At 38.8% G+C, this 15,012-nt stretch overlaps 2 protein-coding genes across 4 annotated transcripts in view; one reads left to right on the top strand and one right to left on the bottom strand.

Annotated features, from left to right (window-relative positions):
* MAP4 (microtubule associated protein 4) overlaps positions 1-15,012 on the bottom strand; it is a 151,610-nt gene that overhangs the window by 110,635 nt on the left and 25,963 nt on the right. The window lies entirely within an intron of this gene.
* LOC117036869 (protein kish-A-like) lies at positions 7,689-8,072 on the top strand. The gene has a single exon (XM_033132270.1). It carries the CDS (start codon positions 7,705-7,707, stop codon positions 7,921-7,923), a length of 219 nt encoding a protein of 72 aa, XP_032988161.1. The 5' UTR covers positions 7,689-7,704; the 3' UTR covers positions 7,924-8,072.

Here is a 15,012-nt window from a genome sequence, read left to right as displayed (position 1 = left end):
TGAACCTCTCCTGCATGTGGGGTCTCTGACTTTCTCATGCTCTCACGTATGCGGGATTGCCATACATGTGTATGTAATTACATTTGCTCACTTTCTCTTGTTAATCTATCTCGTGTCTAGTTGAGGACTGGACCAGCCCAAAGAACCTTGAGGGTAGAGGAAAGTTTCTTCCTCCCCCGCCACCTTGCTGATACTGCTCTCCACACCTCAAATTCTCTTCACTCCCTCCTTGTTTGTCAGTCTTGAAATCAAGGCCCACATCCTATCTCTTTTTCTGTGATTCCTTTTCAGAATCTGTTCTCCCAGCGACATTCAGAACACATCATCTATACTTTTATTGTAATAGTACAGTCTGATCTATGCTGTAATCAGTTGTATATCCAGCAGCTCCTGTAAACTACTAGCTCTCAAAGGTCAAGGGCCATGTCTAAATGACGCATATTATCTTCTCTTAGTGAATTACTTTACACAGACAATGGGCAAAAACAACAAAAGCCAACAAAACAAAGGGGCTAGAGCTGAACAGTTCTAAAATGGTAAAACAGAAGTTAATTTAAAAAAAAGTGTCTAATTTGAAATGAATCCGAGATGCCAAAACTACAAAACTTCTTCAGAACTGGAAAAAGAATAAACAGATTCAAGTCTGAAGGGTCATTACTAATTAAGAATATTCACCTCATTTCTTCTACTTTCCAAACATAGCGTGTGCCAAAGCCATCATGGAAAGAAAGCCAACAGAGCAACCATATAAGCCAGCTACCCATGTTGGTCATCTTATCATTATTAGGCAGAGCAATAAAAATAGCTCTCTGCTTTCAGAAAAGCACAACAACATGATGCAATGGGGCAGCAACAAACAGGTTTTTATTCAAGAGATCACTGATCATCAATGTTAACATCACTGTATAAATATTAAAACTTTTATAATTATTCAAATGTTAAGTATAATATCAGCTCACATCTCTGTCCAGGAGAAATAAATTATGTCATTTTAACATCACTTACTGCTGGAGAAATTGGATGAATGGAGGAATATTCACATTTGATCAACTCTTAGCTTTTGAGAACTATTTTATTTAAGGACAACCTCTCCTGTAAGCAAAGTGAGTTTCTCTCTGAAGTCCAGAGCCATATAGTATACACCATATTTTATTGTATAAGATATCAGTGAAAGTGAAGGAAACTGGAAGACAGAACTAAGAGGAGGCAGAGATTTGTGCTGATAATTCTAGAATGATTTACTTACAACGTGTGTCTCTTCCAGAGCCCCCCTTGGCGTCTGAGTTCCCAGATGGCAAGGACAGCGTCGTTCTCACCTTTTATCCTGGTGTCTAGTATAATAAAGGGATGCCTTGTAGGTTCTCATTCAGCGCTCATGCGCACTGCTAGCTGTGCTCTGTTCTATAGCATGACACCAGCCTTCTCCTGCTGGGGTTGACGTCTGCCCTGCTGGTCCCAGGACAGAATCAGCACTGGGGTATGAGTAGCTCAGCCCCTCTGAGAAGGTAATAGGAAGGCATAAACTCTACACAAGTATTTAGGAGGCATTTTGCAGAATGGCCTGGTCTTAGTGGTGATAAATGCTTTACCTTTAAAAAGTACCTTACAGAGGCTTTCAAATAGAGAAGGAAAAAAAGCCTAGAAGTAAAAATACTATTAAGTGAAAACTGAACAAGCAAAGCGAAAAGTCAAAGGAATCTTTCAAGTAATTATTAACATAGCTTTTAACATTGTACCTGAAATAGAAGTAAAGATCTACATTAAAAGTGCAAAGCCACTGGAGCAGAATGATTCAGGGTTGATTCTGAACAACACCCACAATTGAGAGCTACCATGTTTCCATGTTTCCCCGAAAATAAGACTTAGCCGGACCATCAGCTCTAATGCGTCTTTTGGAGCAAAAATTAATATAAGACCCAATCTTACATATCCTTAGACCCCGGCTTTCCATTTCTAGATACCTTAGATAAACGCTTGCATCCATGTACAAGAATGTCAGAGCAGTATTATTCATAATAACAAGAATCTAAAACCAAATGAAATGTACATCAACAAAGAATAAATTTTATATTAATGTAATGAAATCAATACAGCACTGAAAATAAATTAACTACAGATATACATATCAACATGGATGAATTTCAGTAACATAGTGTTAAAGGAATCATACATTTGTATTCAAACTATTAAACACAAGGAAAGGCAAAGCTTCAGGATAGTGATACACTCTGAAAGTCAAAAAGTCATAGGGACGGGACAAACAAAGGGCTTCAAAAAATCCAAATTTGTAAGCTGAGTGGTAGACTCATGGATATTTATCTCTACTATTTTTTAAATGTTGCATATATATTTTATATACAAAAAGGTACATGTGACATATCACAGCAAAAAGGGCGGATGGGGGACACAAGGACGATGGCGGGAGCAGAGAGACGGATGGGAGGGGGAAGAGAACAACAAACAGAAAAGTCCCCAAGCAAGGCTTATACCAAGCTATGAGAAATAGACTGTCTTCTGATTTCTAATAGCGACAATGAATGCTAGAAAGCCATGGAGTGGTTGGTGCCTTTTAAAACAGACATTTTGAACCTAACTGTCTATACACAACCCATTTATCAAGTGAGGACCAAAGTGGGATCCCATTCAAACATGTAATAAGTCCAAAAAGTTTATTTTCCAGACACCCTTTCTGAAAATGAACTGAATTTCAGCACAGATTCCAGGAAAATGACAAAATGAACACAGCATCCTAGGAAAGCCACAGTACCCAAGTAATAGTAAAATTAACCTATAAGAGGAATGAAACATCCCAAGATGATGGTAACGCCTTAGCTCTAGAAACAACTCTGTCCAAAATTAACCTTTCTACAAACAGTATGATTTTTAAAAGCTGAATTTCCTAAGATATGTGGTACAGATGGCATGTATTTTTCTGCCAATAAGAGAAAAAAGGAAATTAAAAATTGGGGGCCGGGGGGGTGTTACTGGAGGGGAACTACACAAGGAAAGTGTGATTCAAATACAATGCCAACTGAACTGTGGCATTCTTTTTGAGCTATTTGTATATTTTACGAAAAGAAGGCATTTCATATTTAGGCTTAGCACACTCTCACCAGATGTACTAACATAGGATGCGTCCGTGAGGAATGAAGAATTCTGCTTTGTACTTAGGTACAAAAAGGTATATATATAATGTATCACAGAAAGAAGGTGGGGGAGCTAACTCTAAAACAGCAGCTGAAATCAAAGCTGAAAGGCTTTTGCTGACTCTCCAAGTTTACTCCTAAGTGGGCAGAAGGCGAAAAGAACTTTGCCTCCTCCCTGGAATGCGCTTCTCCATTGGTCTGCAAGTCTGCATGTGCTGACCTTTAAACGACAGTGTACGGTCTGTCTGCTCTCCCTCCCGCGAGTGGGCCGACAGACGACAGGGGCGGACACCAACGTGGTGGCTCTGACGCTGGCTGTGCGCTACTGTCTTTCTTGTACAAGCACTGGGAGAGTTCTGCCATAAATGCCTTTTTAATCCTTCAAAAATAAGCAAGGCATAATGAGATCAAAGAAGTGTAAACCACAAATGAAATTACAAAAAATAACAATAATAACATGATACAACCATCTTGAGGGGGAAAACTCCTAAATACAGCAAGTAGCCTAAAGGTTTACAAACTAAAGTTACAAAGACCTCCAAACTAAATTTCTTCCAGGAAATTCTGAAGTAAATTCTGAGTACGCAAAGGTACAAAAGGTAACATGCAACAGCAGAAAGATTTTGGTGGTGAATGAGAGTGTGGAGAGATGTGCTCACTGCTCACCGATCCCGCTGCTGCTTCCTGGGAAGTCTGGAAGACAACATGTCCTCCCTCTGGCAGTTCAAAGTGGAGACCATGTAAGTGGGTTTTGTCAAAGGAATGCAAGATGAAGTAATACGCTTTACCACAGAACATTTACTAAGCTCCTCCTTGCTCGTGCTCTTGGCTCTCGATAAAATAAATAAAAAGGATCCCGTGGAAGACTCCAAGACACCAGATGTGAGGAGCTGGGAGTCTTCAATCATCACATGAAGCCAAGAAATAAACCTTAATGGTGTGAAGCCACGGAACTGCTGGGCACGTGACAGCAGAGAACATTAACTGCTCATCTAATACAGCGATCTCACGTACCTAACATCCTCCTTTTACAAATAAAGAGACTGATGAACAAAGAGACTTTCTAAAAATTACACCAGTTGGTAGAAGAACCAGGTTTCTTTGGTTTTAAGACCACAAAAACGCAGCAAGATAGTTTTCATATGAACCTGAAGGACCTTCCATTTCTATAAAAATGCCTGTGAAAATTTCACAGGCATCCATCCTAAAACACATCCATCTGACACTCTGACTTGTTTCCATCACATATAGCTAAAATTATTAGAAACTTTGTATAAACTAATAAATTACATGAGACTTCATTTGTTACTCTATTACCCTCCTAATTGTCTAAGGAGTACATTTAAAGTATTATAAACTATGTAAGTATCTCATGTGAAAATGGTATTTGTGATTATTTCTATAAAGGGTACTATGGGCATAAGCCAGAGGTCAAATACATAGCTTCTGATTATGCCCTTATTTCTACAAAAGAAGAGGAAAAAAAAAACACCCAAGCTTTTAACAGTAACTCAAGTCAGATTTAAAACAGTTCATCATTGGCTGATCATCTGGCCTTTCTTTACCCCGTCATACCTGGATATAAGAGCTTGGGCAAGTCTCCTCACTTGATTTGTAAAACGAGAAGAATTATCCACGAAGCCTTTTTTAAGCCTACCATTCTGACTATGATTTGACTGTTCGAATCAATAAAATGTATTAAATGTTTATTAGGTGGTACCATACAAAATTATTGATATCTGACTGTTTTTGACCTATAAAAACTGTTTAGGTATGTCTTGACTAAGTGCCACACACTACATTTAAAAAAGTACTAAATTTTTAGGCATGTATATACTCACTCACACACTTTTTAAAAAAAACTAGTATGCTGATCTAGGGGCTCCTAAATTACTGTCATTAGCACTAAACAGCAAAGTCTGTATTACTGAAGAGAAAAGCCTTTTACAGATCTTCTGAGTACTTATATGCTATTTACAAAAAAACTACACAATGACAGTTAGTTAATATATTGGATCATAATACTAAGTTCAAGTGTTTTGGCCAAAATTGCTGCAGTTACTGTGTAAACATAAAACCTACCTGTCTAGTATTCTATCAGATTAGATTTCTACTTAAAGATTTAGGATTAAGTTTGCTTTGTAAGACTCACAGAGGATTCAATTACTTGTAAATAGTTAGCCATTCCCATGCAAGACTAAATCATGAATGCTCATATTACATCCCAATCAAATACTAAGATTTCTGTGAAAACTCTGTCAATCCACACAAAGCAGAAATTTAAACTGGTCCTCATAAGTTTCTGACCAAATCACCTTATACCAAGACACTTTATTCCAAAGACAATAACAAAATGGACATATTTTTACAAAAATGCTACAGCTGATCTAAGCATGTAAAGCACCACTAACATGCATTCTTGAAGTACATTAAAAATTTGTCTTTAATATTTTTCTAAAAATATCTTAAACTTCCTATAAAACCACCTTCTTGATAAAAAGCAATCTGAAGTCAAAGAAGGTAACAACAATCTTTCCTTATCTCTCTGTAGAGGAAATTCCAAAACGTAAGTTTTTCAGATTTCAGTTTTGCTGTGAGTGATTCATACAAGTCATCCTACAATCTTAGTTGATTTTAAGCAAAAAACACTAAATATATCATTACACCCATACACAACTGCCATTGATTGATTAGCTTAAACTAAAAACAATGAAACCAATCAAATTATAAAAATGATAATATATTCTCCATTACTAATACTGTCCATTGTCAGCTTTACTATTTCTACTCATCACAACTATGCCCCAAAATCCCACCAATCAACGCACTAAACGACACAGCTTTCGTCGCATTCAAATCAATTTACCTTTACTTGAGGAAACAGAAATATAAAAATGCACCACCAATTAATATGTGCACATCTGCCAGACACTGACTGGAGGCAGCAAGCATGCTGAGAGGTCAAGAAAGTGGGCAAGAATCCTCTGTAGACCGCATGAAGCTACACTTGGAGAAAACAAAACGGTCTCCTTCGTGACAAAAGCTCTTAGACTGGTAAAGCTAACTTCCTGATGTCCTTGAGTCATGAATGGACATTGTTTCACAGCTCAAGTGAAATACATGCATAAAAATATCTAAGCAAAGTAAGTCAGATGAAAAAGGACAAGAATCGTATGATTTCACTCATATGTGGGATATAAAACAGAAAGTAACAAACAAACAAAACAAAAATTCATAGACACAGACAACAGTAAGGTGGTTATCAGAAGGGAATGGCAGTAGAAGGAGGTTGAAGAGGGTAAAAGGGCTCAAAATATGGAGAGAGGAAACTTAACTTTGGTAGTGAACACACAATGCAATGCACAGATGATATAATATAGAATTGTACACTTGAAACTTATATAGTCTTATTAACCAATGTTACCCCAATATATTTAAAAACCACACGCATAAAACTATAAAATAATAAAGAGAAAGGGGTCACCTTAAATTATCTAGTTTACTCTCATATTTTACAAGTAATAAAGTGAGATCCAAAGAGGTTTCCTCTTGCCCAAAGGCAGCCAGCTAACTAACTAACGAGTGGTAAAGCTAAAATCAGAACGAGTCTCCCAACTCCCACCCAGCCCAAAGTTCCCTCCCCAAACTGAGTACTCCCTGAACCTACCAGAGAAGCACTTGTGTAGAGATCATAAAGTAGCAATCCCAGGCCAAGCAGGGCCCTCAGTGGACTACAGAGGGTGTTGGAAAAACTGTGTCAACATCGCAAAAATCAGAAATTTTTGCATGAAAATACAGACTGACAGTTTCTTTCAAAACAAGATCAGCCAGCTAGCATGCATTCCCACTCAGCAATAACACACTGGAGCTGAGAAGGAACTGCCTTCTGTGACACCCACTCAGACAGTGTATGCAGCATTCTCTCACTCCAGCCGGCTTCACTCATTCACTTTATCTGCCAGGATGCTGTAGGAGTGAAGTAAGAGATTCCAGCATTAGAGCTATTTAAATCATCACCAATTCTAAGCAATTCCTAATAGTAGTAGAATCGGGGCTGTGTTTTAGTGGCTGGGTTTAACTAAACCACAAAGTCACCAGACAGGAAAGATAGGAGAGAGAGGAAAAAAAAACAAAAAACAAAAAATCCCACATACTATGAAACCAGTGGTAATACCTTTAGAGCTTAGTCAGAACTTGATTCACTCGTCCAAAAGGTCTTACTTTCCTAGGAAGCAATAACCACTGCCTCCTCTTTCAAGGATTTGTTAGTCAATGAGATGAAAAGCTCTCTGTCTTGACACCAATGCTTTACGGAAAGAGCAAGAATGCACATTCATATTTCCTAAAGCAGTAATCTCAACGATTAAAATCCTCTATTTTATAGCTACAGACCACTAATGTAATGGCATTTTACATATTTTAAGATTTAATACTACAAGTATATTGCAATAAAAGTGCAGTTAACAAGAGGTAGGCAAAAAAGAGAAAAGCACGGGAGAAGTCTAAATTAGAAGCAAACCGGGAAGGGTGACGTGGCTGAGGCTTCGCCAGCCGCACTATGTCTGCCATTTTCAATTTTCAGAGTCTGTTGACTGCAATCTTGCTGCTTATATGTACCTGTGCTTATATCCGATCCTTGGCACCCAGCATCCTGGACAGAAATAACACTGGATTATTGGGTATATTTTCAAAGCGTGCCAGAATTGCTGAACGGCAGAGTCCTCATGTGGCGGGGTGCTGTATAGTGATGGCCTTCAGAATCCTCTTCATGCAGTAGCTTGGAAAAATGCCCGAATTTAATTGCTGTCAGATTTCAATATGAAAAGGGGAATATCTTCAGAAAATGATGGAAAGAATGGTTAACCCTTTTATCTCTGAACATTGGATGAGATAAATTTCCAGCTGCTGTTCTCTGTTTTTGTTATTGGACCAACATTCTACATAAATAATTAGGATGTAACCATTTAATACTCAAAGAGTTTGTAACAATCAATCTCACTACTGTTACTACAATATTACATTCTGTAAATGTCATTCTGTTGTGTCAGCTGCCTGTTTTTAGTGAGGTGTCTGTAAGGCACGTAGTAGAAAACAAAATTGGTAAATTATTCAGGTTCTTTTCACTGTGATTTGGAAATGATATATCTTTATAGAATGAGACCTTATATTGGACTAGCTTTTTATTGAAAAAAATGTTCAATTTGTGTTGGTAAGGATTGCATTCATATTTAATAATGCATGCTTTTCCTCTGGCCACACCATTTTGAGCATTAACCAGAGTACCTCTACTCTTAGCAAACTCTGTAGTTTATTACAGGTCTTTAAACTATTTAAAATAAGCCTATGCAGTTCTTAAGGGAGAAGATAAATGAGATGTGACTTAAGAGTGATATTGGGAAAATGTTCATATTTAGCATAAAAGTTTAGAATAGCTGACTGATGCAGCCTCTGCAACCTCTCTGGTTAAGGTATATAAATGCCTTAAGCATAAATTTGACCAACTAACTGTCATTCTCTAAATAAAACTGCATTCTTAGAATGAAAAGAGCAAAATAGAACAATTACAGAATAATAATCCAAAAAAAAGAAGAAGAAGCAAACCTAATTTTTTCCCCTTAAATACAGAGTTTCCATTCCTTTCAAACACAGATAAAGTGTAATTAAAATCTTTAGGGGACACCCTCATAAGCAATGAGCACCCTAGTACCAGGTCTTGGTTCCTAATACCATTCTCCGAAAAAGGAACGAGGGCCTCTTGGAGAAATAACTAATTCTAGGATGGGGGCAACAAATACACAAGCGAAGCCTGGAACCTCTTGTAATGCCAGAAAGTTAGGAAATGACCTTTTTAATTTTAAAGGGGCATGTCAAAAGAACTCAGGTGTCAACTAAGAGCTTCCAATGACTAAAGCTGGAACCAATTTGAGCAAAATATAGTATTGGAGTGTAACCCAAAATGTACAATAAATATTCATGAATCCATATTGTTATAAGTAAATGACTGAATAAATAAACTAGTAAGAGAGCATAAATATTAGGTTGGTGCAAAAGTAACTGTGGTTTAAAAGGTTAAAAATAATTGCTGGGCCGGCCCCGTTGACTCAGGCGGTTAGAGCTCCATGCTCCTAACTCCGAGGGATGCCGGTTCGATTCCCACATGGGCCAGTGGGCTCTCAACCACAAGGTTGCCAGTTCGATTCCTCGAGTCCCGCAAGGGATGGTGGGCTCCGCCCCCTGCAACTAGCAACGGCAATGGACCTGGAGCAGAGCTGCGCCCTCCACAACTAAGACTGAGAGGACAACAACTTGACTTGGAAAAAAGTCCTGGAAGTACACACTGTTCCCCAATAAAGTCCTGTTCCCCTTCCCCAATTAAAAAAAAAAATTAATTTGGTACAAACAGAAAAGTGAGTATAAGTTTTCCTCCCAGTTGTCCTTATCGAGTTTCCCCAAAAATAAGACCTACCTGGACAATCAGCTCTAATGCGTTTTTTGGAGCAAAAATTAATATAAGACCTGGTATATTATATTTATTATTATTATATTATATTATATTATATTATATTATATTATATTATATTATATTATATTATATTATGTTATATAAGACCCGGTGTTATATTATAGTAAAATAAGACTGGATCTTATATTAATTTTTGCTCCAAAAGACACATTAGAGCTGATTGTCCGGCTAGGTCTTACTTTTGGGGAAACACGGTAGTATTTTTTTTATTCAGGTGAAATTTATGTAACATACCATTAACCATTTTAGAGCATACAATTCCATGGCATCCACCTCTCTCTACTTTAAAAACATCTTTCATGTTTTGAATTAGAAATGCACTGATCCAAACGTAGAAGAGCTACTCCGTTTTCAATTAATTCATCACACCTCAAAGAAGTTAGGCCTAAACCCAGATTCCAACCTTAAGTGTATCCTGAGCCCCTTTATCGTTCTAATCTCTTCCTACACGTGGCCAGCCAGAGGGCACCAGTACTGTGCCAAGTACCTTTCACCCTCTTCTAGCTATCAGCAGCATTCTATCACACAGAATACCCACAGTCCTGCCCTGACCATAACCACAAAGGCAGGCTTATTGTGTGGTTAGCTTACTCGGCAGGCTTTTGTTTCAACAAATACTTTGGACACTACAAACTACTTAGGAAGGAATGATCTCATCCTACTGACCCAACAGCCAACTTTATCAAAAAGCTTTTTGTTACAAGCTGTGATAACCTAGGAAACCAGATCTATTTTTACTGTTCGGGCAATAAAAAGGAATAAAAGAAATCATAGGGGAAAAAAACAGCTCACATATTGACCATTTCTAAAAATCACTTATTCTACAGAATTTTCCCCTTTCTTTGGTATCTGGCTACAGATGAACAGAAAGAAAGACTTTCAGAATGATTTAATGCCAGTTAAAAAATCGTTGTGACCATTAAAAAGCAAATGTCGTATTTTTGGACCAATATTGAACATACTTTGGGTCTGATTTGTATGAAAAACAAGGCTTCCTCTCCAGCATCACCTCAACACTGTCTTCCAGATATTAATCACTTTACACATATTAATTCAATTAACATGTTGAACAATTCTAGTACACTACTATCCCAAGGTACTTAAATGAGGACACCAAGGTACTTAAGAAGTGAAATTAACTGGCCTGAGGTTATACAACTAGAAAAGTGCTGGACCACAACTCTTAATGACTACCTCCTACTGCCTCACACAGAAACTTTTACAGCAAGCTCAAGGCAGAGCTAAAAAGGTCACTAAATACACTGCAAAGTCAGACTCGATATGAACACTCTCTCCCCCTACCTTCACCTACAACGCCCATTAAACAGATAACTCTACATCTCCAACACTGAGAGGTAGAGGGTATCAGGAACGGGGAAGTGAGCGGCTAGTGAGTACTCAGGTAAATATGAGGACTTCTCTTGCCCGATGCCATCCCATGTTCCAGATGGGGAAGGGTTAGCAGCAAAAAAAAAAAAAAAAAAAAAAAAGATGTGGGGGAAGGGAGTGCTCAGAAAAGCAAAATCTTGGTGTTGCTGCACTATTTTCCAAAGATCTGGGCAGCAGAAGCAATCCAGTCACTTAAAAAGTCTTCCTTGGGGCCGGCCCGGTGGCTCAGGCGGTTGGAGCTCCAGGCTCCTAACTCCGAAGGCTGCCGGTTCCGCCCCCTGCAACTAAGATTGAACACGGCACCTTGAGCTGAGCTACCGCTGAGCTTCCGGATGGCTCAGTTGGTTGGAGCGCGTCCTCTCAACCACAAGGTTGCCGGTTCAACTCCCGCAAGGGATGGTGGGCTGCGCCCCCTGCAACTAACATTGGCAACTGTACCTGGAGCTGAGCTGCGCCCTCCACAACTAAGACTGAAAGGACAACAACTTGACTTGGAAAAACAGGCCTGGAAGCACACACTGTTCCCCAATAAAGTCCTGTTCCCCTTCCCCGATAAAATCTTTAAAAAAAAAAAAAAAAAGGAAAAGTCTTCCCTGCTGGGCAAAGAGGTAGTTTGCCTAGCTCTCCTAAAGCTTAAGTGAAATAGCCCAAACTATATTCTCTTGCTCTGAATCCATGCTCACCCATCATCGTTCCCATTAAGAACAAGTCAAGATCGGGTGAGGAGTGGGGGCAGCCACAAGAAACAGTGGCACTGTCATCAGTGGAAGGCAGTCTCATTTGAAAAGTCAGAATCTAAAGGTAAAGGCTGAACCCCAGCTCCTGAAGGGTGGGAACCTGTTCCCAGTCAGCTTCCCCACCAAACCACTCCGGACCTCAGCCCCATGGAATCTCTTTCAACATCTAGTGAAAAAACGAAACTGTCACGCATTAGCATTCATCGCCTATTAACCTTACTACTCCTATGTTTTCTAATTCGTGAAGAAAAAAGAAGCAAAGTTGTTATGCATCATTTACTATGTATCTGGGTGGTCAAGCACAGGGATGTGCCCCCTCTCTGCCTGGCTCCAAGCGGGCACACTGCGAGGTACGGAGCCACGGCCAAGTGCTCTGACATAGCAGAGAGCGCACCTCCACACCCTGTCCAGGCAGTTCCTTCGTCTTAGGTGGTTAGAAATCAGTCTGTGCTTTAAAACACTCAGGAAACACAAAAGAGATCCACACTGTTTAGAGTGAATCTCCCTAAATTTGCACGCATCAGTGTGCGTGCAGAATCCACTGATGAAGGGCTCTACCCCAGACAAAGATAAGGAGCAAAAGCGAACGATCTCTTCTGGGTTATGGACCCGCTGTCTGACATTCTAAAGGTGAGTGCTGTCCTACAGCAAGAGAAAACACAAAAATGGTGAGAGAGGAAGACTAGAGTTAGAATACTGACGCAGAGTCGGAAAAGTATTCTGAAGAAGACAAAAGTAGGCAGGGAATGTGCCCCCCTGAAATGCATCAGGCTTTCCCCAGATCTCACATGCCCTCCCCACCCTGTCTAGGACTCTAGTGCCTCCAGATACATCCAGTGAGGACAGGAATTCATCACCAACATGAAACAAAATCTGAAAAGGAGTAAACTCCAGTTAACAAAGTTCCCAGGAAAGGAAAGAGAGTGCCTCCAGGAAGAGGAAAAGCTGTTTGTTACAAGAGCTACCGGTTAGAGGACCTCCCCTCATCTCGTGCTGTGATCCCCATGCACTCAGGAGCGTCATGAGAATGAGTGAGGGTACGTGAATACGAGTGGTAAGTGCCCCATACCCCAAATCAGAAATCATTTAGGTCAACCCTTCCCCTTCAATCCTATAATAATTCTCTCGCTTAAGACTAAAATGCCATTTTTCTGTTCCACCTTTTCAAGACCCACTTCAACTATCTCCATCTCTACGAAAGTCTCCATGACTTGCAGAGCACTCACTCTATAGGACGTGCTTCTAGCACATCCCTGACAAAACTATTTATGTGCCTATTACCCTTTATAAACTGTGGGCTCAAGAGCAAGGATTTTCAGTGATCTTTGGGTATTCACCAGCACCTAGCCCAATTCGAACATGGCAGACACAAACTAATGTTAAGTAAAATATGTTGCAGATTTTTCTACTTCTGAGGTCTTTAATTTTTCTCTTTTGATCACAACCAATGGGGAAATAATTCATTTTATATAATGACCCATATTCACACACATACACTTACACACACTCACACACATATAAATGAATTAGAAGTTTGACGAATCAATACTAATAATCCCTATTATGTAAAATACATTGAAATCTTCTGTTCCTTCTTGTTTTAAGGGCTGTCTGTGACCTACAATTTGGAATTTTCAATTCTGGTAAAAACCTTCTCTTAAGAGAAGGAGGTACACAATTAGTAGCAGTTTTAAAACTTTAACGTGGACATCCGCTGGGAAGATGGTTTACAATAGATTACAGCATCCGATTCCTAGGATCTGATTTGATAAGTTTGGGTAGAGGCCCAGGAATCTGCATTTCAAAGTAGCCCAAAGGGCTCTGATGTAGATGATAAAACTATACTTATCAGAAGCATGCCTACATAATTTAAGATTTTATCTCAAAAGTGAGAGCCTCAACTCTTCTTACACTAAACTACAGGTTAACCAAAATATCTGCAAGAGGTTCCTGCCTTCCTAATAGATTGGTTTTTAATCTGAAAGCTGTTTGGCTCAACAATCCTTTATAGACTTCCTCTAATGTAAGCTGGTAAACCACGGAAATCTAACTGTTCCTCTTAACTGGGACTCTTCCCACCAAGAAAACAAAAGAATGATATGAATGAAAGGCATTTTTGTTGCCAAGTCATCTGCTTTATAACTGAAAGGGCTTTTGAAAATCAGTCACACTGACCATACAAGTGGCACATGTAGTCATCAGTTTGGAACTTCTAAGCACAAGTGACCTAAAAAGCGATCACTAATAGCTCAAAGTCTGACCACAAGCTTCTTGAAAGCCAATGCTGAAATAAAGTTTTCGTAAGAGCACCTTACAATACAAGCCTCCACTTCTTGTAATTACAAGCCAGTAAGAAGACCCTTGGTTCCTGAAAAATTTTTAAATCAACAAGGTCAGTGTTAAAAGAGCACCAAACACTTGAAATGAACAATCCAAAAATGAAATTAAGAGAACAATTCCACTTACAAAAACATCAAAAAGAATACTTAGAAACAAATTTAACAAAAGAAGTACAAAACCTACACTCTGAAAAATATAAAACATTGGTGAAAAAGATCTCAACAAATGGAAAGACATCCCAAGTTCATGGGAGGGAAGACTTAACCTTGTTAAGATGGTAATACTCCCCAAACTCATCTACAGATTCAATGCAATCCTATCAGAATCCCAGGTGGCTCCTTTGTAGAAACTGACATGCTAATTCTAAAATTCACAAGGAGAGGAGGAGGGAGATGGGGATGGGGGGGAAGGGGATTTTAAAAAAATAAAATAAAATTCACATGGAAATCCAAAGTACCCAGAATAACCAAAAAAAACGCTGAATTAGAAGAACACACAGTTGGAGGACTCACACTTCCCGATTTCAAAACATACTACAAGCTACAATAATCAAAACAATGTGGTACTAATACAAGCATGACATAAAGATCAATGCAACAGAATAGAAAGTTCAGAAATATTGCACAACAATGTGATGTATTTAATACCACTGAATTGTACACTGAAAAATGGTTAAAATAGTAAATTTTGTTATGTATACTTCACCACAATAAAAATAAAAAATCTTAAAAAATAAAGTTCAAAATAAATCTTCACATTTACAGTCAATTAATTTTCAACAAAGGTGCCAACAGAATTCAATAGGAAAAGAACAGTCTTTTCGACAAATGGTGCTGGGACAATTGGATATCCACACAAAGAAAAGTGAAATTGGACC

The sequence above is a fragment of the Rhinolophus ferrumequinum genome, chromosome 17, assembly GCF_004115265.2.
Source record: "Rhinolophus ferrumequinum isolate MPI-CBG mRhiFer1 chromosome 17, mRhiFer1_v1.p, whole genome shotgun sequence".
NCBI classification, from domain to species: Eukaryota; Metazoa; Chordata; class Mammalia; order Chiroptera; family Rhinolophidae; genus Rhinolophus; species Rhinolophus ferrumequinum.
Note: the sequence above shows the minus strand (reverse complement) of the source record. Positions and strands in the feature narration are given on the sequence as shown.